This window comes from Piliocolobus tephrosceles, chromosome 12 (genome assembly GCF_002776525.5).
Source record: "Piliocolobus tephrosceles isolate RC106 chromosome 12, ASM277652v3, whole genome shotgun sequence".
NCBI classification, from domain to species: Eukaryota; Metazoa; Chordata; class Mammalia; order Primates; family Cercopithecidae; genus Piliocolobus; species Piliocolobus tephrosceles.
In genome coordinates this window covers 104,335,493-104,360,648 of record NC_045445.1, presented here as the reverse complement: position 1 = coordinate 104,360,648, position 25,156 = coordinate 104,335,493, and the positions used below count along the sequence as shown (strand labels likewise).

The following is a 25,156-nucleotide window of genomic DNA, read 5'->3' as shown; positions in this document are numbered from 1 at the left end:
AAATTATTACAGGGGGGCCTGTGGCTGAGATCTACTTTCCCCATTCACTTTAGGACATCTGCTCAGTCGCCCCAAATCAAAAACAAATCCAGGTGTTTTAGTCAGAATATCGAGATATCATGCTGAGTGGTAGGTCCCAACTCTTGCCAATCGAATTGTTTTAATTAATTCCTTATGTTAAATTGGCTTCATACGACTTCGAAAAAGAAATTTTAACATCTGTGCAAAAATTAGACATCTTTCATATTCTGGGTCTGCCACGGACTGAGTGATAAAACTTGTTCCTTCTTTAAATCTCAAATTCCTGATCTGTAAAAAAGTAAAAATGTTTACTCCTATCTCGTAAAGTAACTGTGAAAAAAATGAGGTAACATACATAAGGAACTCAGTACAGTGCCTGTTACATGGCAAATACCCAACAAATATTTGTTCAATTAATGAAGGAGTCCAACATCTTAGAAAGTATTTGGTTTGAAATTGGAAGACTTAGGTTCTAACACCATTCTGTCTCTGAGGCACTGTGGAATCTTGGGCAAGTAATTTCTTCTCCTAATTCCAATGTATAAAATGGTGACAATACCTTCCAGACAGAGTTGATACTAAGATTATATGTGTAGAATTACTTGCATATATTGGACTTGCTGCTGCTGTCTGGTGATGAGCAGGCTGGGCCTGGGAATTAATGATTCCTTTACTTTTCCCGCACATTTATCTGCCTACAAATGATTATTGACAACTTGGGACTTTTTACAGCATCTCTCATCATCCTTGGATTCAATATAGATGATTTATCTATAGATCAAGTCTTACAATATTGGTATAACCATCTAGCTTTCAATATTCCTTCAAACTATGCATCACACACACACACACACACACACACACACACACAATTACTGAGTCTAAAACCACTCTCTTTTTAACCTAGAGCAAAACAAATGGATAATTCATGTCATGGATTGGATGAATGTCCATCAACCATAGCAGAGAAGACATAAAGCAATTTTTTCTGTCGATAACATTTTTATCATAAACCTGGAGCAATCTGAGCAGTATCTTTTGCTTAATCATCATCAGAAATAATACTTTAACCTCTCTTTTCTGAAATTAAGGCCACTGTATTTGACAGATGCCTTCCTACCATTAAATGAATCATATTTTTGAACAATAGTTTTTAATTTTCCACTGTACAAAATGGCTGCTTTATATCTTTTCTTCTTAAACTTCCTACATGACACCATCCCACCTCCATCCCTCTTCAGCTGATGATAATGCCTCATTTTTATGGAGAAAATGAAAGTACTTGTTCATCTTTCCATAATCAACCCACCTATACATACACCTTCACCTGTGTCTGTATGTGAAACTTTACCTCCTATGACTTAAATGAAGTGTTCTTTTTTTAAGGAAGCCAATCCTCTCCACAGTTTTTAGATCCCATCCCCATCAGGGCTTCGATCCACTAATCATATATTTTCTCTCCTGCATCATCAATTTCTTCTACTGTCCTGGATCATTACTATGAGCACAGGAGCATGTTCTGGTATCTTCCATCTTCAAAAAATATGTGGTCAAATACCTCCCTTTCCCTTTGAATCCCTTCACAGCACTTCTTCAAAGAATAATCTATACACACTGCGTCTATTTCCCCAACTCACTGCAGTCAGACTTTCATCTCTACTATTTCACTGAGACTGCTCTTGGCAAAGATGTCAATGATTTTCATATTGCTAAATCTGGTGGGCACACCTTTGTCCTTAAATGACTTGTTCTCTTAGCAGTACTTGGTCATGCCTTCCTTCTTGACTCGCTGTCTTCCCTTTGTTTCTGAGCCACAGGCTTCCATGGGTTTCTTCTCTAACTCATTGTTTCTTCTTAAATGCCTTTGCTGGATTCTTCTCTTCCCAACCTCTAAACATTGGAGAGTCCCAGGACTCCATTTTTGAGCCTCCTCTTTCTTCAATCATTCACAGGTGATCTCAACCAATTCCATAGCCTTGAAGCTTCAGACTTGATATGTAAATTGCCTACTTAATTGTGCCTTCCTTTATGTAATAAACATGTCAATTATAACATGTCCCAAACAGAGCTTTTAAGTTTTCTCTCCCAAATCAGTTCCTTTCTAGTCATTTCCATCTCAATAATGTTAACACAATTTACCCAGTTGTTCAGGCCAAAATCCAGGAATTGTCCTTGTTTCTTTTACTTCCTGACCACGCTGGCCTCCAATCAATACATCAGCAAGTCACCGTCACCTGAATACAACCATTTCTCAGCACTCTTACTGATACCATCTTGGTCTAAGAAAATATCGTCTCTCTTTGGGACTATTGCAAAAGCCTGCAACTCCTTCAACTCTTGCCTTTCTAAGATTTTAAATTGGATTGGATGAATGTCCATCAACCATAGCAGAGAAGACATAAAGCAATTTTTTCTGTCGATAACATTTTTATCATAAACCTGGAGATACCACATCTCAGGGTATCTTTCAAAACAAAATTCAACTGATGACACTTCTGTATTTCAAATCTTCTAAGGACTTCAATTTCAAACAGGAGTCTCACACTGTAATTTAACTTACAGGGCCCTATATGACCTCACCCTTCCTTAGTTGTCTTTCCTACCACCCCTTGCTCATTCTACTACAGCCACATTGTTTTTCTTTCTGTTCCTTGAAAATGCAAGGTTGTTCCCGCCTTAGGGGATTTGTAGTAACTGTTTCCACATCCTGTAATGCTCACCTGCCTGACAGGTACATATTCAGGATCACAGATCTCAGTTTGAATGTTCTCTCTAAGGAAGAGGCATTCCCTGACTCTGCCCCATTACTGCATCCTATTTTACTTTTCATCAATTAACTTATCACTAGCAGTACTTTGTAGGCAGCTAAGTATTTATTTTGTTGGTCCTTTTGGTAATTTATTATGTGACCGCTCCCCCTCCACCAACTAGACAATAAGCTCTGTGAAAGCAGAGATCTTGCGTGTGTTATTTCCTGCTTTATCCCTAGCACCCGGGAGAATATCTGGCATGTAGCCATCCTCAACAAATATTTGTTGCTGGCAGGAAAGAATTCAGACAAGTCAATTAATTCACCTCAGAAGGATGAAGAGCAATTCATTTTGCAAAGAACTTACTCTAGTGGGTCCACCAGAATGCATTTCTACTCACAATCTGACATATCAAAAACGTATTTTAATGTCAAGGTGACCGTTTGATCACAGGCGTCCTCTAAAATTTTTAGTCCTAAGTTTTCTGTTCCAAATGTTTCTTTAACTACAAATTTAATACACAATTTTGTCAAGGAAAAAATTTAAAGTACCAGAGCAGAAGGGTAGTTTTCCACCAGGACAAGGATTCAAAACAGACCCCCAAATATCAATAGCATAATGTCAGCTCCATCACTTATCTGCCTCATGTCTAAAGTCTATAGTTTCTTTCCATCAGTAACACCATTTTGGGCACTTGTTGGAAAACTAAAATGCTTCCCTTGCTGAATGTCATGTAAGTACCTGAAATTTTAAAGAGTTATTTTAAGGGATTTGTTAATTATTATTTCCTCCGGGGTATTTAAATTCTAGGCCTGCACTGTTAGATTATTGAAAAGAAAGATACCTGTTCAATGCTGTACTAGCTACTTACAGAAATTTCTTACATTTTAAATGCATTTTAGCATTATACTCCAGCTGAAATGTGTGTGTGTGTGTGTGTGTGTGTGTGTGTGTGTCTATTTTTAAGTACTTTGAACAAACTCTCTGTATTCTCAAGCTTTGGGCATAGTCCAAAATTGTCAAATGAGTCAGCAACCCAAGTTGAAAGGTAAAGCCTCTTGTAACAGGAATGGTCAATTCCATCATACTGAAGGGAGGTATAATCCAGACCTGAGAAACCTGTTCTCCTTTACAAATTCCTCCTGAACAAAGAAGTAAATCCTTTGCCAACTCAAAATGGCAATGTCACCCCTTACACCCACAGTTGCAAAATTACAACATTTTATATGTCTTTAGTGACAAAATTCTAAATCCAGAGTATTATGCAGTGATGTTATGTTCTTCTGTGCTTCTTTGTCCCTCTGGATTTATGTTTGATTTTATGAGTCTTTATTTCCTTTACCCTGTATTGTATTTTTGTGGGGTTCTTCATGTGTATTCTTAGTGCTATGTCTTACTATGTCCACCTGTTATCTCATGCTTCCCCAATTCCTGGTCTCTCTTAACTGACCCAAATTCAAAGCCAATAAACATTTTTTTTTCACATTTGTTAACTCAGCTGAAAATACAGAGATTTGGGAGTCATCTTAGGAAAAGTGAGTTTTGAATCCACTGAGTTTCACTAAAGGTTTGTGAAAGCAGTAGAATCACAGCACAAATTTTACATACACTAATACCATACAGAAAATATGTTCAAGGAAGTCTAATTATTGGATTAGGCCACTTTAATTGCAGTATCAGGACTCACCCTGTGGCTATTGGCCATACACCTGGGTGTGAAATCTGTACACTGGAAGTAGTTGGGACACTCACTGGATAAATGCACCGGAAGGGCATAAAGGCTCTTAAAGGCAGAGAAAGCAACTCAACGGCTTGGCTAAAACATTTCTTTTATGAGTTACCTACCCAGTTCAGAAACATAAACATAAACAAACACTGGTTCACTCAGGAAGAAGAATGGATTCCACCCCATATTCTAACCACAAGTCAAAAAAATGAAATAAAAATAACCTCCCCAGAAAATATAATTAAATAAGAGACACAAGAAAAATATTTGACTTTGCCAGCAATTAAAAAGGAAAAATAACCATTTTTCACCTCCCAAGTTAGCATACCACATTCACTCTCAATTTGGAAAAGATTGATAAAGCAAAGGATGCTATTAAGTGATCCCAACAGTGTGATGAAACAAAGCTGGCTGGAAAAGTAATTGGTAAAGTACTTGAGAAAAACAATTTGGCAGTATCTGTCAAAGACATTAAACTGTCTGTATTTTAAAATCAGGAATTATTACCTTATGAGTCAATCTTAAGGAAATAATACCAAATATGGGAATAAGTAATTATTTCTGAATATATTTAGTGCACTGTCATTTATAATAACAACACACATACAATACATAACGTCCAATAGTCTGGTATTAGTTAAGTAAGCTATGGTATGCCTTATTTGATGTTACTTAAATTATGTTCTTAAAGACTGTAATAATATGGAAAATGCTTATGTTAGAAAATCATACATCTTTGTATCTTTGAAAAGATACAAAATCGTGTCTATACTATGACTGCAAATATAAATGTGTGGTTGGTACACACATGCACACACACATACCCAAAACAAATGTATATATTTTTAAGAGGCTGGAAAAAATACATACCCAAAGTTAAGAGTAGTTGTCTTTAAATAGTAGGTCTTTAAAGTAAATTAATAAAAATAATTCACCCAGAATTAGTTGAAAAAACCCCTATTTAGTCATGATACCACAGGGGCAATTTCATTTACTGGACTATTTCCTGAATTATCTTTACAAATGATCAATTTTTTAAATAAATTTATACTTTTGAGATCCCTAAATTAAGCACTTAGTCACATAATTGCAGACTTCTCTATAAATCACAGTCCACCTTCCTTTATGTTGCTACTAACCCGCTCTATTTCAGAAAAGTAACCGATACAAGTAAATTGATAGAAATGCTGTCCCAAAGGTCAACTGCTTGGTATGTTATGAAATTTACTTCAATTACAAGCTAATGATCAGATTGGGAGATGTAGAGAAAGACACATATTATTTTTTCAAAGCTAGGGAGCTATTTCTTTTAATTGCTGTTTTAACACCACCAATACATCTCTATTAGATTACAGTGTAAATCTTGGAATTTAATAACATTGTTTATATTATGCTTTTTAAACTGATGAATACAACATAATTATTGTTCATAAATTAAGGAACTGAACTTGGCATCAGTATCTGTAACTCTAGGCTAAGGAAAATATTTACTACATGTTAAGCATAATGTTGAAATATATGCATATATAAATATATTCATGTAGGTAAACACATTTCATACATGCATACATTAAATATATATGTATTTTCTTTAGTTGGAGTTTTCATGTGAAACATTTTGTTTATTTTATAAACATAAATTTATATACAATATATACATACATTATCTGTAAACACACATATATATATTACTTACCAAATGCTTACTGTTTAGGAAAATTGCTTAGGATAATCATTTTCTTAGTGATAAATGTTTTAGCTTCATTGGTCTTGTGCCATTTATGAATGGTAAACTAGAATGTGTCTTAATTTCCATTTAGCTTGCATTTCACTCCTGGATGCTTACCTTGTTTCAAATTATTTTCCAGGAATACCTACAATCCAGGAAACAATCACCTCAAACAATAGATGGATAAACTTTGATGAGTGGATTTATTCCTGCCAATATGACATCTTATTTGGGCTTTGGGCTTAACTACATAGAGGAGGTTTAGGTTTGATTTCAACACTCAAGATGGCCCAGAGTCAGCTTTCAAAGGATGGGAAAGATACGGTTTGGCATGGTACATGGATGCTGTACTTAACGTTTGGAACTGGGTCAGAACTAGCCAGAACTGGGTCAGCCACAGGACAGCGTCTTACCTAAAGAAGCTGAACAGGCTAAGAGTTTTTCCCAAAGGATCTCTCCCAGCACCAACCATCTCAGAAAAGCATATGAGAGGCACAGGCAACCCAGTAATCCAGGCATCTCTACCCTCTATCCAGGAGGCAGCACAAAATGATAACTTTGTAGGTGTACCTGCACTATGTGACAGTCAGTAAATCACTGCAGATCGTACTTTAAAATCTTAACAGGGTGATCCTCAAAAGGTTAAACAAAGAGTTACCGTATGATCTAGCAGTTTCGCTCCTGGGTATATACTGAAGAGAAATAAAAATATCTCCACACAGAAACTTGTACAAGAATGTTCATAGCAGCACCATTCGTAATAACCAAAAAGTGGAAAGAACCCAAATGTCCATCAACTAATTAAAAGATAAATAAATTATGGTATACCCATATTATAGAACATTATTTGGCCTTAAAAAGGAATGAAATATTGATCCATGCTACAACATGGATGAACCTTGAGGACATGATGCTAAATGAAAGAAGCCAGACACAGAAGGTGACACAGTGTTTGATTCCATTTGTATGAAATGTTCATAATTGGCATATATCTAGAGACAGAAAGTAGATTAATGGTTGTAAGGAGCTGAGGGATTGACGGTGGTGATGGGGAATGAGGAATGACTGCTAAGGGATATGGAGTTTTCTTTTAGGGGGACAGAATGTTCAAAAATTACATTGGAGTGATGATCATAAGACCTTGTGATTCTATGAGAACCCACTGAATTGTACATTTGAAATGGGTGAATTGTATGTAAATAATATCTCAACAAAGCTATTATTTAAAAATCTGATGAAGATAAAATTTTAGAACCAATAAGATTATTATTATCATTGCTCTTTCAAGTGATTCAGAGGTTTTCATGAAAAATGTTGTAGCAGGTATTGTCGATGTTGCACCCATATTCCCTCCTCATTCACTTCTACGAACAACCATTGTTTACTTGAACTACAGCGACGGACTCTTTGCCCAAAAGCTTTTTTATTTTTCTGGCTGCGGGCACTAATGTAGTTCACACAGGTCTGTCAGACGAGGAAGGACCCCTAAAAGTGAATTTTAAAATATATTTGGAAGAATGATCAAAAGTTACCTAAGTCACGGGTACTAGGAAGACTACACGTGAGAGAAGCAGGTACAAAGGCCAGAGGTTGCAGATTATTCAAGAACTTCAAAGTGGATCAGGGTAGCTACAGAGCCCTAGGAAGAGTCACGGGAAACAAGGCATCCGAAGTATGCCGAGTTCAGGTCTTCAGTGTTTCTGGGCCATAACCATCATTTCAGACTTTATCCTGGGGGTAATGGGGGCCATGGAAAGATCTGAAGCAGAAGAGTAAACCTCATGAGATTTACATTTTAGAAAAATTGCCCTTCCAGGAGAAATATGTGAAAGAAATACACCAGGCTGTTAACACAGGTCACCTCAGGAGGGCAGGAATGAGGTGAAGGTCGACAAATATTTAGCTTTGTCTTTGAACAACTCTGTTTGCGTCACTTCTGAAAATAAATATGTTTTGTGACTGAAAAAAAAACCAATCTGTTTTTTTTCCCATTCACAAGTTGTAATTCCTTTACTGTAAGAATGAACTAGAAGGATGAACCTTGAGGATGTTATGCTAAGTGAAATAAGCCAGACACAAAAGGACACATTCTGTATGATTCCACTCATATAAGAACTGAGAGCAGTCAAATGCATAGAGACAGAAAGTAGAATGATGGCTGCCAGGGGCTGGGGAAGAAGGGAATTGGGAGTTATTGCTTAATGCGTACAGAGTTTCTGTTCGAGAAGATGCAACGGTTCTGGAGATGGATGGTGGTGATAGTTGTACAACAATGTGAATGTACTTAATGCCACTTAACTCTACACCTAAAAACAGTTAATACGGTAAATTGTATGTTAGGTATATCTTATCATAATAGAAAAACAAAATGGACTGGAAAAGGACTAGACCGAATGATGGGACACAAATGAGCAGACTCTGGGAACTACAGTGGTCCACGTGAGGAACACCAGATCCAGAAGGGGCATGGAGACAGTTAAGTGGTTACCACTGTGGGCAACTGTGGGGAAATCCGGGAGACAGTGTGGAGCGCACTTTAGCTATCCTAAGAGATGAGGAAGATGGGTTGCTCATCCGTCAAATCATGTTAGTCATAGACTGACAGCTGCTTTTGGGGAGACATTAGCCCCACTCCCACTGCTCGCCTGCCTGGGTTTGAGCCAAGAGGAGTTCCAGTGGCCAGAGAAAGCCTGCGGGCAAAAACTAGCATCAGACAAAGGCCTTAAGTTCATGTGTATGAAAATAAGTGCCAAGGAGATTTGGTGGGATCCCTGCAATGTCTGCTACAAATGTCAAGACTCTTGGCTTGAAACCTGGCCAGAATATGGTTCCACTTCCTGAAACCGGAAACATTAGTGGCCAAAGAAGTAGAAACAGGCAAAGGAAGGGAGCTGGCAAAGGAGACTGGTGGAGCACTAGTGATTTAGGAGGGAAGCAGGAAATTGTGCTACCATGGAAGTGATGAGGAGAAGTGACGTTTTAGAATGCCCAGTTAATACATAGCCCAAGAAACTAGAAATTCTTTTCTTAGATCATGGAAAGTATTTTAGAAAACAGTATTAGTTAAATAACAGTTTATAGGCTCTAAACACCCCATACTGCACTGTACTACAAAACTCAAGTGTCAAAGATGGAAAAAACAATATTCAACTAGAAAACAGTATGAGATAAGTGTTTCCACTCATCTCTTTCTTTCCTTTCACTTAATGTATGAATTATACAAACCAATATACTGCACAGACCACCTTATAGGAAGGGTGTATTTGTTGAGGAAAAAATTAGCATTCCTTTTCTTATCATGTGTACTAGAATTATATGTAACCAAAGTCCTTTAGAAATACCAGGCAGATATTGCTGTTATTATATTTTGCACATGTATTTTGTTCATTCTTCACATACAGCTATAACTACAAAATTGAAAAAGCTCCCATTTAAAAAACTACTTCCAGATATCATTTTTCACCTGTCATGGAGGTCTTCATTGCATTTTTAAAATATTGAAAAATGATGCTAAAATTTATATATAGGATGCATCATTTAAAAGCTGGTTTAAATTATAAGTGCTAATGCTTCTTTTTAAAAATCCTTTTTTTCCTATGAAAAAGTATTCAAACATCTTTACACATAAATACATATTCAATGGAATTTTAAAATTCACTAATCCCTTTAATTTTAAAGATTAATTTTAAATGTATTCTCAAGCAACCTTTAAACCTACAGACTCCTTCCAAAGGATTTTATCTATGGGGAAGGAAGCCAGATTTAAAAAAATATCTGTTTGGCAAAATATATTTTTAAAAGACCACAATAGGATAAAAGAAATGTTTTCCCATTTTCATCAGCTTCTGCTAGTTTTCTGATCACAAACTAAAACCCAGAAATAAAGCAAGTGCACACCCCAAATGATTTTTCTTCTACATGCAAAATGCTTTTACCTTTCCTACTTACTGTCATCTCAACCTCTTTGTATTTTTCCCCATTTCACAGACCTGTCCACTGGAAGCTCAATACTGTGGACTGGCCGACTGATTTATCTACAGAAAACTCATTTCCCCCTTGGACACATTCTCTATGAAATCAGAGAGAAAGGAACAAGGGGAGAGAAGCAGGGCACAGGTGGTATATTTTGGATGTTCTGCCTTTTATCAACTAGGACCATGTGATTTCCTTTCAGACACTGACCGTTCCTGTGTGCAGCCCAATTTCTGATAACATAAAAGGCACTTATGATATTCTACTTATACCCCTTATAAGGCCAGAAATATCATACCACCTATGAGTAAAACTTAAAAAGCTAGCAGAGGACAGAGACTTGGAAAGCAAAGCCAAAGTGATCTTGGTATCCATTCTAACTTTGTCCAAAGGCAAAACCCTTTCAAGGCACCGAGAGGCTTCTTTCATTTAAAAAGTACATTTTTGTGCATGTGCCAAAAATAAATAAGCAGAGAAAATGTAATTTCACATCAATTCTTGTGTGTGTGTGTGTGTGAATGTGTTGAACTGGAACCTGATTATTCATTCCTAGCACTTAGCATACAGGAGGCATTCAGTTAATGTTTTCTAAATGATAGCCTCGTAGCAGACAGACGGGGATAGAATGGCATGTTGCCAGCAAAGATTTCGGGTAGATAGTAAATACAAGAGGCTGAATCACAGGGTTGAAGACTAGCCCGCAATTTCCTTTTACAGACCCTTCCATAAACAATGTGCTTTTTCTTTTTCAGTCAGAGAACAGGATTCTCAAAGTGCTAACAGTGTCATAACACTAATGGTCTAGCTGCATAAAGTGTAGTTTGATGGGGTATGGGAAGGACAAGATCTCTCTCCCTCTATTATAATTTGTTTTGGAAAAGAACAAAGTGCTGTTCCCACTAGACTTTAAATAATGCTAAATTTTGTACAGCCTCTGACGTTTTCTATGCTTTTCTAATCATCTTCGAGAAAATGAGCTGGGAGATAAAGCCTGCCTTTTTCTCCCAGCCGTTTGGCGCTGCTATAGTCTGAGCACCTTGCTTTGGTTCCCCTCCCCATGCTGCTTGCTGTACATCACTCACATAGCAAATAAGCAGTTGAGGGGTTAGCTTCCCCAGTGACCTGCATGCAATTTTAACAGAGACCTACTTAGAATCTTTAGGACCTCAAAGTGTATGATTCCTGTCTTTCTCAATAAAACAGAGGGACTTTTCTGTCAATCTCTAAACTTAGATTAAATGGATAGTTGTCTCTTCCGCCCTGTTGTAAAAACAATAGCAGATTAGTAAATATAAAATAAAATGAAAGGAAATCATTTTTCTGACTCTTACATAATTTTTTGAATCACATAGAAAATTAAATCTCTGGACATGCTGATTGAAAATGTTGCAACTCATTTAAACAATGGTTATTTCCAAGTAGCACAATCAAAAGGTCAAAACCCTATAGAACACCCCCTCACAATCGTGATTTCCTATCTTTCTAGTTCACTCGCTCAAACTGCTCTAATATAAATGTTCTTTAATGACACAAAGACCTCCAATCTATTAACATCTCCATTTGAATCTATGAACCAGCTTGCTCCGTCACAACCTCCCTTTCTCCCTTATCCATCAAGAACTCCATTGTCCGATTTCTTAAATAATCACGTTCAGCATTTTCAACACCCTCTGAGAAATCCTACAGGAAGCTGCATGAAATGGTCACAGGATAAGGGAAAGAATAGAGGTATGTGCCAACAGTACTATTTTTCTAAGAACCCAGAATCTGAGCTGGATCCAAAATGGTGGCTTGGAATAGGTGGACAGCATCCAACCTTCTGTATCCAGTCTTCACAGATTAGGGCTGTTTCATAATTTCTCTCTTGGTTGTACTGCCATGGATTTCTCCAATAAAGGAAGGAATCCATATTTCGAGCACTTCCAGATCAGAGGCTCTAAATTTCAGCTCTGAATCAGCACACAGGTGGTAAGAGAAGAATGGGATTCCCCAGAGAATGTTTGGGCCAGCTTAGTGACCAACCTCTACCTTTCACCCTTACTTTGGGAGCTCTCAGGGCACCAAAGAGTGATTATCCAGAACTGATGAGGCTAAGCACCTTCCCCAGGCCCTACCGGCCTCTTGCATCCTTGGTGGAGGCCATTAAAGAACATGGGCGGTGGCTCACACCTTTAATCCCAGCACTTCGGGAGGCAAAGGCAGGTGAATCACGAGGTCAGGCGATCGAGACCATTCTGGCTAACATGGTGAAACTCCGTCTCTACTAAAAATACAAAAAATTAGCCAGGCATGGTAGTGGGTGCCTGTAGTCCCAGCTACTTGGGAGACTGAGGCAGGAGAATGGTGTGAACCTGGGAGGCGGAGCTTGCAATGAGGCAAGAGTGTCGCTGCACTGCAGCCTGGGCAACAGAGTGAGACTCTGTCTCAAAAAAAAAAAAAAAAAGAAAGAAAGAAAAAGAAAAAAGAAAAGAAAAGGACATGGGAAAGGTCATGCCTTTTAATTGCTTCTCCCTTCAACTGACTGAAGCTTCATGATTAGAACATCTTGTGACATGCTAAGCAAAAATGCTGTTCAGTCATCCTCTGTTTAGCTTAGGATCCCCTGGTAAGTAGCATCTGGGATGGGTTTGCACATAGAAGTTTTATCAGGGTTCAACACATAGAAAGAAAGGAAGCAGGATTGGGCAGAGGAAGGAGTTGAACTGAGAGATGCAATCACAACAGAGAAATCAATCAGACCTACAGTGAGCTCTCAGGCTAATGTGGCCCTTCAGAGTTGTCCTGCATTGAAGCAAGAGGGTACGAAGGCCTGGGTGAGTCAGCTCCCTTCAGTCAAGGGTGACTTTCAGAGAGGGACTTGGCTGTGAGCCAGCAGCAGCCAACACTCTCAGCAGGTCCTGAAGGTAGTGGGACAGCCTACTATAGCATCCACTCTACAACGAGTGAAAGTGAAATTTCAACACTCTATGTATATTAGAATATAGATTTAAGTTCCAACTACTTAAAGCTATATTTCAAAGAAGAACATTTGAATTTGCTGGTTATCTATCCAGTAAATTCCATTGCCAAATCCTCCTTCAGGGCCTCTGAGGCCCTTGAGGTGAAGTTGCTATCCTCCTTTTCTCTGTCTCATCTGATCCAGATAAGCATGTCTTTCTCAGCACCCATCACCCCTCAGAACATTCACCTCTACATATCTGCCTCCTTCTGCTTGGAGTACCCCTGAAAGATGGGCACATGTATTACCCATCTGTGTATTCCCACACCTAGCCCAATGTTTGGTAAATAGGGCACTCGATAAGGGCTTATTGAATGACTGAATGAATCAACGAATGAACAAATTTCTTTTTCTCCCCTGCAGAACAATGACATAGGGAAATACATTTGATGGAACGAGGACTACTCTTTTAGTGCACGCCTTTATGTGTATTTATCATCAGTGCTTAACAAGGTCTGTTTGATTTCGACTAACTGGCACAGAATAAAAGGGCTATTCTGAAACAGTCGACTCTATCTTATGGGTCTCCTAAATAAACTAAACTCTATCACAGGATTTGAATGCAAAATACAGAGGAAATTAAAATGTAAAACATGAAACAGCTGTTTGATCAGCTGTTACAATAGGCTGTGAACAAAGGCTATATTCATGTTTTATCTAGATGGGTAAAAATAATTAATCATAGAAAATGGTTTGTTACACAGCTATCAATTTTCTTTTCTGCATGGAAACACAACAGTTATCTAATTAATGATGGTAAACTTCTGGAAGCACAGGCTAGATAGTAACCAATAAATTTAAACGTACTATAAAAGTATATGTTCTCAGTAGATAATGGTAGGCATAAGGTAGTAATTGCAAAAAAAAAAAAAAAACAGCTTTCCTGCATGTTACAGAGAGCAAAATTTACTTGCCACCACTAAAATGTTCTAAAACGTTACAAAACTGAAGATATTTTTAATTTCTAGTGTCTACAACTCCATTAAATTACAACTGCAAACTGGTAAAGAATCTTGATTATCTCTGTACCGTCTGGGGAATGGTTGGGTGGGGAGGAAATGTTGGTTTCCTATTGAAATGGCTAATAACTCCATTATTACAATTCCATCATACGGTAAATTGGTAAAACTTTCTTGGGGTGACAATTTTGCTATAATTATTAAATGCCTTAGAAAGGTTTCTAACATTTGTCTTTGGAAATTTCCTAAATAAACAATCAGAATTATGTGCAACAATTTAGGTTCATAACAGCTTTGTTGAAAATAGCAGAAAGTTTGAAAAAAGCACAAATGTTCAGCAATAGGAGATTGATTTCAACAAGTTGTAGTACAATCATATGAACTAATGTTATAAAATTATGAAAAAGGCCGGGCGCGGTGGCTCAAGCCTGTAATCTCAGCACTTTGGGAGGCCGAGACGGGCGGATCACGAGGTCAGGAGATCGAGACCATCCTGGCTAATACGGTGAAACCCCGTCTCTACTAAAAATACAAAAAAAAACTAGCCGGGCCGAGGTGGCGGCCGCCTGTAGTCCCAGCTACTCTGGAGGCTGAGGCAGGAGAAGGGCGTAAACCCGGGAGGCGGAGCTTGCAGTGAGCTGAGATCCCGCCACTGCACTCCAATCCCGGGCGACAGAGCAAGACTCCGTCTCAAAAAAAAAAAAAAAAAAAAAAATTATGAAAAAACATTTAAGACATAGGTAAACATAATATGTTGGTATTTATTTTTAAAGGGGATACAAGTAAGTACAGTAAATACAACATAAAGTTTGCATACAGAAAATATAGGTGGCAATAGTTAACAGTGGTAAATATTTTATGGAGTTCAATTATGGATGATTTTCATTTTCTTTCTGCCATTTTCTATAATTTACAGATCTTCAGAATAAACATGTATTATTTCTGCATTCATGTTATTAAAAATGATACTCGCACCTCTCTAAAAAATTTCCTCAAACTGTAGATCATCAAGATGGAATGTGATTGCTTCTTTCATTTCTATCAGTGGCCTTTCTTCTTACAAAATGTTTGAAGTAATTTTGGTTATTAACTAATTTGGTTATTAATTCTTCACTTTATCCTTCTTAAAAAAAGATGCTTTGCTGGATAACAAAAGCTCTTCCAATGAGCTTGTTTCTTTAATGTAGAAAACTGGAAAATAACCCAAAGAAGTGAGATATAATTTAAAGACGTAATATCAATACACAATTTAATACACACACACAACTGGGATCACAGGAATAAAAAGCAGCCCCAACTTCAAAATATGAAGTAAGGATTCCAAATTCAATTAAAAGAATCATTAAAAATGCTGGAGAGGTTAAGCAAAAGAGACGATTATTCAGGCTAGAAGGAGAGCAAATAAAACTAAGGATTCAGTAGGACACCTTCATCATTGTGTAATTCTGATAAATGTTGATGAAGAGGAGAATAGAATTGAAAATGGCCTAGCTAAGAGATGCCTAACACAAGATCAAGAGCTCAAATTTCAGATATGAAGTGGAAATTAGATAGTATATGACATTTCAGATGCCATTAAATGGAGACTATGGTAAGATGACTAGCATTTGAAAGGTCAGACCTACCTGAAGATGTTTGCTGGTGGTGCCCCTCTCTCACAAAACAAAAGATTTAAATGACAGGTTTTCTTGTTTTTGTTTGTTTGTTTGTTTTTGAGACGGAGTCTCGCTCTGCCGCCAGGCTGGAGTGCAGTGGTGCCATCTCGGCTCACTGAAACCTTCGCCTCCCGGGTTCAAGTGATTCTCCTGCCTGAGCCTCCCAAGTAGCTGACACTACAGGTGCACACTACCACGCCCAGCTAATTTTTGTATTTTTAGTAGAGACGGGGTTTCATCCCGTTGGCCACGATGGTCTCTATCTCCTGACCTCGTGATCCGCCCGCCTCGGCCTCCCAAAGTGCTGGGATTACAGGTGTGAGCCACCGCGCCTGGCTGACAGTTTTTATATAACAAATAAGATGAACTACTCACTTTGTGTTTGAGATTGCCAGAGATACACGTTTTATCATTTAGTAAACTGGGCCATAGCCCTTGGGAAGAAAATCTCTGTTTTTAGTGTTTTAAAGAAGAAAAAATGTAAAGACAGTCATGTCCTTCAATCCCAATGATAAAACTTTGGAGGGAAGTTTGCATAAAGAAAATATAGGTGGCAATAGTAACAGTGGTGAATGTTTTATGGAGTGCCTACAACTTCATTAAATTACAACTAATTATTGTTTGTGATACTTCTTTTCTGGATAGGCTGCCAGCAAGACAGTGAAGAAAGCAAAGTGCATCTTTGGAGACCTCCTTCTACTCATTCTTGCCTTCTTTCTATCCCCATTTCTCTTGACACCTCCCTTGGGCATTCAGAATAACCCAATACATTATAATCAGCTGATCACCTCTCAACCTGTTCCTGAATTTCTATCCATGTCTTGGCTTCCCTGGTTGTCAGGCACACAACCGTCCACCCTATCTTTATACCATAAACTGTCAATGCCTTCCTATTTCTCACAGCGGGAAAAACCTACCTTTTCGCTTTTTCACTCATTTTTGGATCCTGCCCCACTCCTACTAACTTTCTTTCCCATGTCTCCCCATCCTTTTATTCTAGACAAGCTGAACTTTCTACTGTCCTGTAAATATAAATATTACCTGATAACTGAAGTCTCTGGTCCTATGATTTAAATGATTCCTTCCATCTTTAAAGCCTCTCTCTTCTCTACCTTCCCAAACCTGGACTGTTCTTCAGAACCTATTAAATTCTACTCCCTTAATGAGACTTTCTCCAACTCCTGGGGTCTTTAATGATTCTTCTAACTTAGTCCTTGGGTCCCACAGTTCAGAATTCAATTACACATTATTTTAATTGTTCCTTATTTCATGTATGTGCTAGTCTTGTGTCTCCATCTGCATTTTAAGTTTCCTGAGGCTGGGAACTTAGTCTTACTCTTTTTCTATACCTTCCTTCAGTAAATAAATGTATGCTGACTTAGGAAACATTGCTAACAGGGAATTGGCTTTCTGTATTTTTATTTACTGAGTTAACGGAGGAGGCTGAAGATGGATCCATTTTGTGAGCATGGAAACAGAAAGTAGAAATAGTGCATTCAAACTATTAGTGATTCCAGCCTCCCACCCGGCACCATTTGATCAGGATGCCCTTCTGTTTGCATTTTCTCCTAAGGCTGAGGGCTCATCCTCCAGGACAGTAATTTTATTCAAAAGAAGTGGCTGTGAGGTCTGGAGTCAGCCCTTTTCCCTCTCTAAATGTGCTTTTTCTTGGATGTAAAACCAGGCGATCTTAACTAGTGTGTAAAACTCTAAAGATGTTTCCATCTTCAGTCACCAATGATTCTATTAAAGCAAAGCATTTTTTAGCTTGGTCTTCTAAGTTTGTTCCTTGAATATTCAAAATCAGGAAGGAAATTTATACCATTGTGGCCTCCTCTTAGGGGAAATAACAACTTTTATGCAGACACATTACTAATAAATTAAGCCCAGCAAATGAGATCCTTGCAAAAGCATAATGGTACATATTTAACCTGAGCAAATTTCCAAAGCATTCTCTTGTGGGGCTAAAAACACTCATTCTTCAGACACATATTACACCTGAACGTGGCCCCTCAATTTGGCTCACTTTTGCACCCTACAAGGGTATTCTATCTTGCATGATTCCAGGGTGCCCTCAATTCAATACTGCCCAGTGACTTGTACAAATAAAAAAGTTAACGTTTATTGAGAATTGTAGGAGTTAGCCCAGGAACATTCCCCCACTTTTGAAGAACCAAGACAAATTGAAGAAACTTGGCTGAAGAAGTACCAAGACAAATTGAAGAGACAAGCTCTTTGAAAGGGCTTTTGATATCTAGCAGGGCATCTTTTGCAGAAGGATAAATTGAAGAATTAATAACCACATTTTATTTATTTATTTATTTATTTATTTATTTATTTATTTATTTATTGAGACAGAGTCTCACTCTGTGGCCCAGGTTGTCGTGCAGTGGCACAATCTCGGCTCACTGTAACCTCCGCCTCCCGGGTCCAAGTGATTCTCCTGCCTCAGCCTCCCAAGTAGCTCGGGACTAGAGGCGTGCGCCACCATACCTGGCTAATTTTTTGTATTTTTAGTAGAGACAGGGTTTCACCATGTTGTTCAGGCTGGTCTTGAATTCCTGACCTCAAGCGATCCACCCACCTTGGCCTCCCAAAGTGCTGAGATTACAGGCTTGAGCCACCACTCCTGGATAATAACCAGATTTATTAATAACAAAAATTTCCTCAAATATTTTTAAGAAGAAAGGCCACTGATATAAATGAAAGATGCAGTCACATTCCATCTTGGTGATTTATACTTTGAGGAATTTTTTTAGAGAGAGAAGAGTATGGTGTTTCTGGAAACATGAGTTGCAGAAATAATACATATTTGTTGTGAATATCTGCAAATGACAGAAAATGGAAAAAAAATGAAAATCATCCGTAATTGAACTCCACAAAAAAACTAACCACTGTTACTATTGCCACTCCTATTGCCAAAGCTCCACATTTAGGGGAACAGATGGGATTTGAACCCAAGTCCCAGGCCTCCAGTGCCCTTGTGTTTAACAGCTGTGTGATCTTCCTTCCCGTTCGTATAAGAATGTTTTACGTTTATAGTTTCTGACATATTTATCTCTTAAAATATGTATTAAAATAATTAGAGTTAAAGCTTTTTGTTTAAATTAAGCTGCTGACTTTCTCACATCATCTGTGTTAGTAAATCATATACAAGCCAAGAAAACAGGGCTTGGAAGCAGAATCCCTGTTACAGGCTAATGTTCCCTGAGCGTGCGTGCACGTGCGTTCGCGTGTGTGTGTGTTAGTGCATTCACATGCACAGCCACAAACCACTTCCTCAACCCAAAGTTTGACAGTGAGGAAGCTGGCGCACTGGCACTTCAGACCACTAGTTGCTAGCGGACATTTTGTCAGCATGATGAACAATAATAATCAATATCTAATTTGTGCCTGCCAAATGCCAAGCCACATTCCAAGCACTTTACATGTATTTTCTCCTTTAATCCTCTCAGCCACTTTATGAAATAGATGCCATTATTATCCCCATTTCCAAATGAGAAAACTAAGGCATGGGAAGGTTAACTATTTTGCCCAAGGTGGCACAGCTAGTTAGTGGTGGAACCAGGGTAGACACCATGCTCTTAACCCCTAGGCTCTACGTAGCACTGCCCCTGTATGTATGGCAGGGAGCCTAGACCTCAATACCCAGTCAGAAGAGAAGGAAACTGGCCATTGTCAATGGCCAAGCCAAGTCTTAAGCCTGCCCTGGTGACTTCTGAGGACACGTGAGGGCCTAGAAATTGTGACTCTAATGGCAACTGGCTCTGCTCACACAGCCCACCAACCGGCCCCATCACTGTGTACCAGGGGTGTTACAATCAAGCAGAAAGAACAAGGCTTTGCCATTTTTAACCTTCACAGAGCTTTTGTCTTTCTAATCAAGCTCCTAACACCTTGCACAGCATGTAGACAATGCTTGACATGCTACCTTTTTATCATTTATTATTAAATATTATTAAATAAATAATATCATGTGTTATGAATGCATTTATCACCTATTGTAGTTAAGACAGGAAACAAGTGGTTTTAATGAAGACCAGATCAGAACTGGAATAACAGCCAGGTTGAGGTGAGGCTGAAGTACAGATCTAAGGCTTCCAGAATTTCTCCTGATGCGGAACCTAGAGGGTCTCACAGCCCAAAGTGAGCCTGAGTTCTTCAGGCCCCTTGTGGGGGATAAAGGAAAGGACTGAGTCAGGATGAGGCTGAAGCCAGGCAAGTCTCTCCTGATGCCTACAAGTATACATGGCGTCCTGTTGCCACCTTATCTATGCTGCACATCCACAAAAATTATTGGTTGATGAAAAGAAGTGGTTATACAGAAATGCCTGTTTTTGCTCCCTTAGATTGAAAAACTCTACAAGACAAACAAGGATATATTTCCAAAAAGGTAGCATAAGGCACGTATAAGCCAAAGTTGAAGTGATCACTGTTTATGGTCCTACATGTGCATTCTTTCCAATCCTTCAAACAAGTTGGCCAGGAAGGCATTATAAGTCTCATTTTAAAGATGAGGCAGCTGAAATACTGGGAGGTTATATACCTTTTAAGGTTCCATATACGTAAGCATAGGAAATGGGATTCATAACTAGTTCGCTTGACACTAAAACCTATTCTACCCCCCCCCACCCCCGGCTTTTTTTATAGACAGTCTTCGTCTGTGGCCCACGCTTGAGTATAATGGCATGATCACAGCTCACTGCAGCCTCGAACTCCTGGGCTCAAGCAATCCTCTCACTTCAGCCTCCAGAGTTGCTGGGGGTCCAGGTGCACTCCTCTCTACCCAGCTTTGTGTGTGTGCGTGTGTGTGTGTGTGTGCACGTGTGTGTGTAGAGACATGTCTCATTATGTTGCCAGGGCTGGTCTCGAACTCCTGGGCTCAAGCAATCCTCCCGTCTCAGTCCTGCAAGTTAAATCCTAAGTTCTTTTAATATTGCTATATTACCTCTGTCTATTCTTTCCTTGACTAGGATGTACAAATTTCCAGGCACATCCGTATAGTTATTATTTTTTAGGACATTCAAGTGGGTTACAGGAGAACAGGGAAGTTCTCCATTTTTCTTCACCAAAGGTGAGAAAGAGGCTTTGCCATTAACACATGGGCCACATCTGCCCACTACACACCTCAACTCATGACCCTTTATGAGCCATCTCTGACATTCCCTGCCAAAGCTGGTACCACTAGCCTACAGCCAGGCTTGCTCTCCCTGCCACAAATATCACCTGCCAGGTGTTGGTTACAATTTGGAAGTCTGGTTCCAACACTTCCAGGGATCTCAAACAAGTGCCTGCCACCCTCAAATGACCAAATCTCCTCTCCCAAGCCTGGCCAAAACTTTCTTGTTTCTGCTTCAAGTTGCCTTTTTTAGCTTTTATTTTGGGGATTGAACAAGAGCTATTCCAGAATTGTAGAAGATAGTTTCCATGGTTCCACCAACCCAAACACTAAAACTGAGAGATGGGGGACAGATGCAACATGCTGCTGTCCAGTTCCATGTGGGAGATGTCATTGCTCTGCCAAGTCTCTGGAGATGACCTGCCCCTTGGGTAAAAGAGATTTCCGTGAATACTCATTTATACACCATACACATTTCTAAAAAGTTAGTCTACAACTATCTTGGAACTTTTAAAACATCAAGAAAGAAAGTTATGTATTAACCAGCTATCCTCCCAGTACATCTCTGTTTATCCCAAAGGGAGTGATTAAAATTTGCTGACAGCTTTAAAAATTATCAGGGAACGGCCAGAATGTCGCAAGTTTAATAATTAACAAAGTTTAGAACCCAGAGTCAAATCCAGAGACTTTAAAACGTAAATCATTGTATTGGTCACCTACTAACTCGAAAATTCTACACACTACACTCTCGATTTTGGCCATTTCATCTACTAAAACCTCCATCGTACACATTTGTAACCCCAATTTCGTTCCAACTGCTAGATTTCTCTCCCTGGGTGTCCTCCCAGAACCTCCAACTCTAGATGTCCTATCTATTCCCAAAACCTTTTCTCCCTCTTCTTCATATCCCCTTTTTGCTAATATCACCACCAGATGTGACACACGCCATTTGATGCATGGCACTCTGTGAATAAGAAATCATCAATGTCATTCATTGTTCACAGAAAGACCTAAACCTTTCTGACATACAAGCCTCCCCACAATTCATCCCAACTGACTTTTCTAGCTTTCTCTCCCACCAGACCCCTCTGGCAACTCTCCACAATGAAGCTCTTAAGTTCTCCTACACGTTGCCATGTTCTTTCACAGTTTTGTGGTTTTGTACAAGCTGCTCTTTAGTTTAAAAATGCTTTCTTCATCTAGTCTCCTGGTGAATTCATATTCATCCCTTAAGACATGGTTCAGATGTCACCAACTCTGTGAGTTCTTCTTAGATTTTCTCAGAGTTTGATGTTCTCTCCAATCACCTTCCCTAGAACTTTTTATGTGTACTATTAAAGCACCTGTCATAGGCCAAAGAGTAGTAATTATTCTTGACTGTCTCCCACATCAGCTTGTGAGGGTCCCAGGAACAATGGCCCTGCATAAATCATCTTTCATTCCTTTTGGGACAAAATGTGGAACAGGAAGTAAATGTTCATTGAATGAATGATGAATCAATGAATGGACCCCTCCCATGGCACGCACCACCTTCTACCTTGTATTGTGAGTATCCCATCTCCCTTCTTGAATTGACAAGTCTTCTGGGGCAAGAACAGTATGATCCATTTTTGAAACCCCTACACAGCCTCCCTCAATTCCTATTGTCTGAATAAATGGGTAAAACTCTTGAGGAGCTTGTGCCATATTTCAGACTCTGCAACGCTATTTCACTCACATTGTTTCACTTGCCCTGTAATCTAGCAGTGACTAATTGGTGTTATCCCCATGTAGCAGATGAAGCAATTGAGTAAGACTGGGCTTTGGAAGCCTGCTTTTTTGGTTCTTAGAACAATGCCTATTCCGTGGAATGTTCTCGAGAAAAGTCAGATCTACTCATCAGTACCTTGTTTTGATCAGAGTTTCGGAGGATGAACGCAGAGGTTTCACCATTGCTTGCAAAAATAGCTAAACCTTTATCTACCTTTTCCAGATGAGTCTAACATGAGTAATGTGATTGAACCTGAAGGCTTGGAGTACGAATCAGAAAGGGACAAATCATGAAGGGAAAATAGAAAAATCTGAACCCATTAGGCGTACTTTAGTAAGAAAATGACTTTGGGGGCCTGAAAAGAGAAACTTCAGCTTCCGTAAGATGGGGTAATATGCAAGGCAGCATCAAGAGGCACTTAGTAATATTTTCTAAAACACCTAAGTAGGTATGCTTTTAAGTCCAAGTTCCTCTAGGAGAGAAGATGTCAAAAATGCTGAAAGAAAACTGAATTTATACACAGCCTTGGCCAACCTCAGCATGTTGTGATTACGCATCTATGTACCTGCAACACCAGGCACAGGGCCTGGCATGGGTGAGCTCACCTGAGCCTGCTAGACAGACATGGTAGCCTGAGATCCCACCCAAAGGGGAGGAAGGCTGGAGCAGAGGCAGGAGGACGGGACCATGGTCAGCACCAAACACCCAATGCCTTGGGTTTTTCTCCAGCCACAGGAGAATCAGAACAACTCTTCCCTGCCCTCCTTCCTGGCAGGGAGCAAGGCCAACCCCTACTTCCTGAAAGCTACTTGAGAATTCCTTAAGGCAAGTCTTAGACACCACATCCACGGGTCTGGAGGTGTCCTAATTACGGCTCAAGTACTGGGCAGCGTTAGGAGGTGGGCCAAAGCATGCCCAGGGGGCCATTAAACAGGCTGTACTGAGAGCATTGTTGAGTCCCATTGACCCCATCCCATAGGATCTGCCAGATCCTCCACAGAGGGTGTGTGCCCCCACTACCCCCATCCCTTCTTCTGGCTTATATTTTTCCATGCCCTTGGTATGTACACAGCCCCCTGTGGCTGAGGGGTTAGTGTCTGTTCCCTTCCTTGCCAAATATGGGCTAGGCCAGAGAGCAAAGCTGCCGTTTGGCCACCCCGCACTAGGAGTGGGGTGGGGTGGAGTGGGGTGGGAAAGGGATAGGAGGAAAATAGGCATTTGCCAAAAAGGCACTGCAGCCTCAGGTTAGCTCCATGACAATCACAGAATCTCAAAGAATCAGCAGGGCCTGGAAAGTCTTTGGCAATCGATTGGCCAGGCTCCAACCTCTTCTGTTCAAGGTCCTGTTCCCGATGCCAGGACAACACCATGCTGTGCATGCTTGCTCCAAGCGAGGGTGCGGAGTGTCCAGGTCAAGTTGGAGCAAATGACTGACCTTTGTGTCACCTCCCCACCCCTTTTCCCTGGCTTGGAAAACTCCAGCAAGCGAAGGCCCAGCAGCCTTCTGGGGGAGAAGTTCAAAGTCTGGCCCCAGAGGTGCAACAGGCTTCCAGCCTCTGGCCTCTGGGTCCGAGGAACGCACCCAAAATTGCCCCCAAAGGAGGGTTCAGTGCACGGCACTCCGGACCCACTAGAGCCCCGCCCGTGCATGGAGAGTCTGGGGACTGCACGGTCAGCCCCTGCCCCACGGCCGCCCCCCGCGTCTCCCCCAGGCAGCCACCTGTCCGAGCGCGTGAAGAGGAAGGAGGGCGCACAGCCGCGACTAACCTGAGATGCCGCCCCCCACCACGACCACGTCGCATTTGTTGCTCATGGCGCTCGCCCCGTTTCAGGCCTCCCTGCTGCCCGCTGCTCCGGTTTCTGGGCCTCGATCCCAGTCCTGCCTGCCAGCCAGCCCGCCCGCCTGCCCGCCGGCCTGCCGCGCGCTGCCCCCGCGCACCAGCGCCTCGGCGAGCAGCTATATTACCCGCCCCGGGAGCCCGGACGCGCAGCCCCGCCCGCCCGCCTACGCGCAGACCGGGTGCAGCGCTGGGCCACCGCCCCCACCCGCAGCTCTGCCGCCCAGGCCCGGGGAGGGCGGGTGCCTGGGCGGAGAGGTCACTTAGGACCTCGAAGAGTCCCGCCCCAGAATCCCCACTCCTCAGCCTTCTGCACGGTATTTTCTCATCACCCTCCCTAGTGCACTAGCAAGCTTGGCGGCTGGGAAGATGGCAAATTGGGGTGTCTTCCTTCAGGGCCCGAATTATTCCTTGGGTGTAGGGCAAATAATAAGAAACTTCCACTGAGTGGTTTCAAGGTACCAGACACTGTGCTCAGCACTTTATGCATGATTCCTGTTCAAGCTTACAACAATCCATTTTGCAGATGCGGAAAGCAAAACATAGTGAGTGACAACATAAGATAAAAAGTCAGAAAGAAAAAAAGAAAAGAAAAGCTGGGAAGATTCCAAGACCCACTTCGATTCACCACACAGTACT

The 25,156-nt window shown here is 40.4% G+C and overlaps 1 protein-coding gene across 1 annotated transcript in view; it reads right to left on the bottom strand.

Moving 5' to 3' along the window:
* The window catches only part of MAOB (monoamine oxidase B), a 117,837-nt gene extending 93,169 nt beyond the window's left edge, over positions 1-24,668 (bottom strand). The window contains exon 1 of the mRNA XM_023202817.1: positions 24,447-24,668. Coding sequence (XP_023058585.1) covers positions 24,447-24,492 — 46 coding nt within the window. The 5' untranslated portion in view covers positions 24,493-24,668. The remainder of the gene's footprint in view (positions 1-24,446) is intronic.
* Between the last annotated feature and the right edge of the window lie 488 nt (positions 24,669-25,156).